General features: G+C 67.1%; 1 protein-coding gene across 2 annotated transcripts in view; it reads right to left on the bottom strand.

Moving 5' to 3' along the window:
- Positions 1-960: 960 nt before the first annotated feature.
- The window catches only part of PAMR1 (peptidase domain containing associated with muscle regeneration 1), a 71846-nt gene continuing 70243 nt past the window's right edge, over positions 961-2563 (bottom strand). For both annotated transcript variants that reach the window (XM_014593089.2, XM_006162088.3), the window contains exon 11: positions 961-2000. In XM_014593089.2, the coding sequence (XP_014448575.1) occupies positions 1464-2000 (537 nt within the window). In that variant the 3' untranslated portion in view covers positions 961-1463. The remainder of the gene's footprint in view (positions 2001-2563) is intronic.

Below are 2563 nucleotides of genomic sequence, written 5' to 3'. Positions count from 1 at the left end.
ACCTCAGCTTGGGGTCACGCCAATACGGAGACGGCGAGGGAGGTGGGAGACGGACAGGCCCTCCCCGTCCTAGAGGCCACGGTCCTCTGAGGTCACTGAGGAGATGGGGACGCGGCTGCGGGCCAGAGCGGGTGAGTGTCCCAGCACGCCTCACAGCCCAGGCTCCCCTCAGGGCAGGAGCGAGGTCGCGGAGGTCTGGCCAGGAGGTGCCGGGGAAGGTCTTCATTGGGGCCCTGAGGCTCAGAGACCCAAGCTAAGGCCCTGTGGGAGTCACCACCAGCCCCGGGACACCAGTCCGGCCAGAGCCAGAGGAGAGCCAGCAGGCAGGACCGCGCCCCGTGAGCACGGCCAGAGCCCCGAGCCCGCAGCAGGTCCTGCACCGCAGTCGCAGGTGCCCACAGCAGAAGGGCCTGCACATGCTCAGGGCCTGCGGGCCCCACGCCCCCGTGTGCAGGCCCAGGGGCCTTGGCGGCTCCTCCTGGGGAAGAGCAAAGGGGAGTGGAGGACGAGCGCCCCAGGGAGACAGCGTCCCTGAAGGCCCCACTGCCGGTTCTGGCTGTGCTGGCTTCATGTCTTCCTCCATGACCCCAGTGGGATGCAGGCTTGAGAGGGAAGTCACCATGTTGAAAGCAGCAGGACCCCCGCACCTCGGCCCATCTGACCTGGTGTGGCCCCAGCTCACAGCAGAACCGGGGACTATCAGGCGGGCCTGGGCTGGTCCAGAGCGTGGGAGCCAGCGAAGGCCCCAGGCCAGCCCTCTGCCCTCTGTGCCGGCTGACCCGGTGGCACCATGTCCCTTCTCACCCAGCTCACGAGCACCAGCTTCACAGGTTGGTGTGGGAAGGTGGCAGTGGCTTAGCCGGACACGCTGCCTGGGAATTACGCCCCACTCTGCATAAAGCCTGTCTCCGAGCCAATGACCGGCACACGCAGTCGCCGCCAAACACCAGGGGGACGAGGTCGTGGCACTGGCTTACCAGGCCAAAAGTCAACCCTTGTTTTATTGAAAAAACAAACACTTAGGAGGGACAGGCCCAGACTGCCCCGGGCAGACGCGACCACATGCCCCCCAGGCCCTGCTGCCCAGGGCCGGCCCAGGCAGCACTTTGGAGCTTGGCCTGACTGGAGCCTCCCAGGGGACCCTGTGCAGCACGGACCTCCTGGGGTCACTCCTCGGCCAGAGCGACCCTGACGCCTGCATCCCTGTGGACCTGTGGACGGGAAGGCGACCAGAGTCTGGACAGAGGTGTCCCTCTCAGCTCACAGGGTCTTCCATGAAGAGACTCGGCCCTCGTGGGCCTTGGTGGCATCTAACTGGTTTTTGGAGCAGTCGGGGCAGCAGCCGCTGAGCAGGGACCAAGTTCTACCCCTGCCTGGCCTGGCCCTGAAATCAAAGCCCTCAGGCCGTTCCCAGGCCAGAGCCCTTCACGCACACACACTCGGCACACACGGGTGGAGCCGGCTCACTTCATGTTCCTCTCGATCCAGTCTCGGAAGGGCAGCGCACTGGTGAAGGCCGTGGGCAGGGCGTGGCTGCATCCCTTGTCATACCCCCAGCTGGCCAGCCCCACCAGGTGCCAGCGTGGCTCCGGGGACATACGGCCCGGGAAGGATGCCACCGCCACACCCCCAGTCTCCGCGGGACAGATGTCGGAGGGCGCGCTGGGGTCCCAGCTGGCACAGAACAGGCTGTCGGTGACGCTCACGGGGACGCCTCGCTCCTCGTGCAGCTCCTCACACCGCAGCGAGTCCACCACCCTGAACACCCCCACACGCAGTCTGTCGTCCTGGTAGCCGGGGCTCCCCACGTCTGCCAGGATGTTCCAGCCGACCACAGTGATGCGCAGCTCCTGGAAGGACGCGCCGAGGTCCCGCGGGGCTGCGAGGCACACGGGCTGGACGTGGGTGCCGAGGCGGGCCTTATCCAGGAGCTTCAGGACCGCGATGTCGGCGTCGAGCAGGACAGGGTCGTAGCTGGGGTGCAGGAAGACGGCAGAGACCTGCAGGCAAGGGTGGCAGGCACGTGAGCTGCCCTGCCCCACAGAGGACCTCGGCCACAGGGCTGAGCTCTGGGAGAGAACCAAGACGGGCCGTCCCTGGAGCTGCCAGCTCAGGACCGCAGGGCTCCTGCTGGGCCTCCAGGGCGGAGAGACGCCTGATCAGCCTCTGGGGCAGAGAGATGCCTGTGGGCCTCCGGGGCAGAGAGATGCCTGCTCGGCCTCCAGGGCAGGGAGATGCCTGCTCAGCCTCCAGGGTGGAGAGACGCCTGATCGGCCTCCGGGGCGGAGAGACGCCTGCTCGGCCTCCAGAGCCTTGCACCGCTGGCACCGGGAGGCTGCAGGGTGAGGCACTGCTGACCACGGTGGGAGGTGGGCGGTGGGTGCGCCCTCCCCACAGCCCGCTGCATGAGGAAACGGCCGGCCTGAGCTTCCGGAGAACAGGCAGGAGTCTCTACCCAAAAGCCCGCTTGTCCATCGCTGGCCTCTGAAACCATGTGGTGGCCCTCTCCAGGCACCAGTCCACCTCAGCCAGGCACTGTGCCAGGCTAAGCCGTGGTTCAGCA

The sequence above is a fragment of the Tupaia chinensis genome, unplaced genomic scaffold (assembly GCF_000334495.1).
Source record: "Tupaia chinensis unplaced genomic scaffold, TupChi_1.0 Scaffold139733_1, whole genome shotgun sequence".
Lineage (NCBI taxonomy): Eukaryota > Metazoa > Chordata > Mammalia > Scandentia > Tupaiidae > Tupaia > Tupaia belangeri.
Note: the sequence above shows the minus strand (reverse complement) of the source record. Positions and strands in the feature narration are given on the sequence as shown.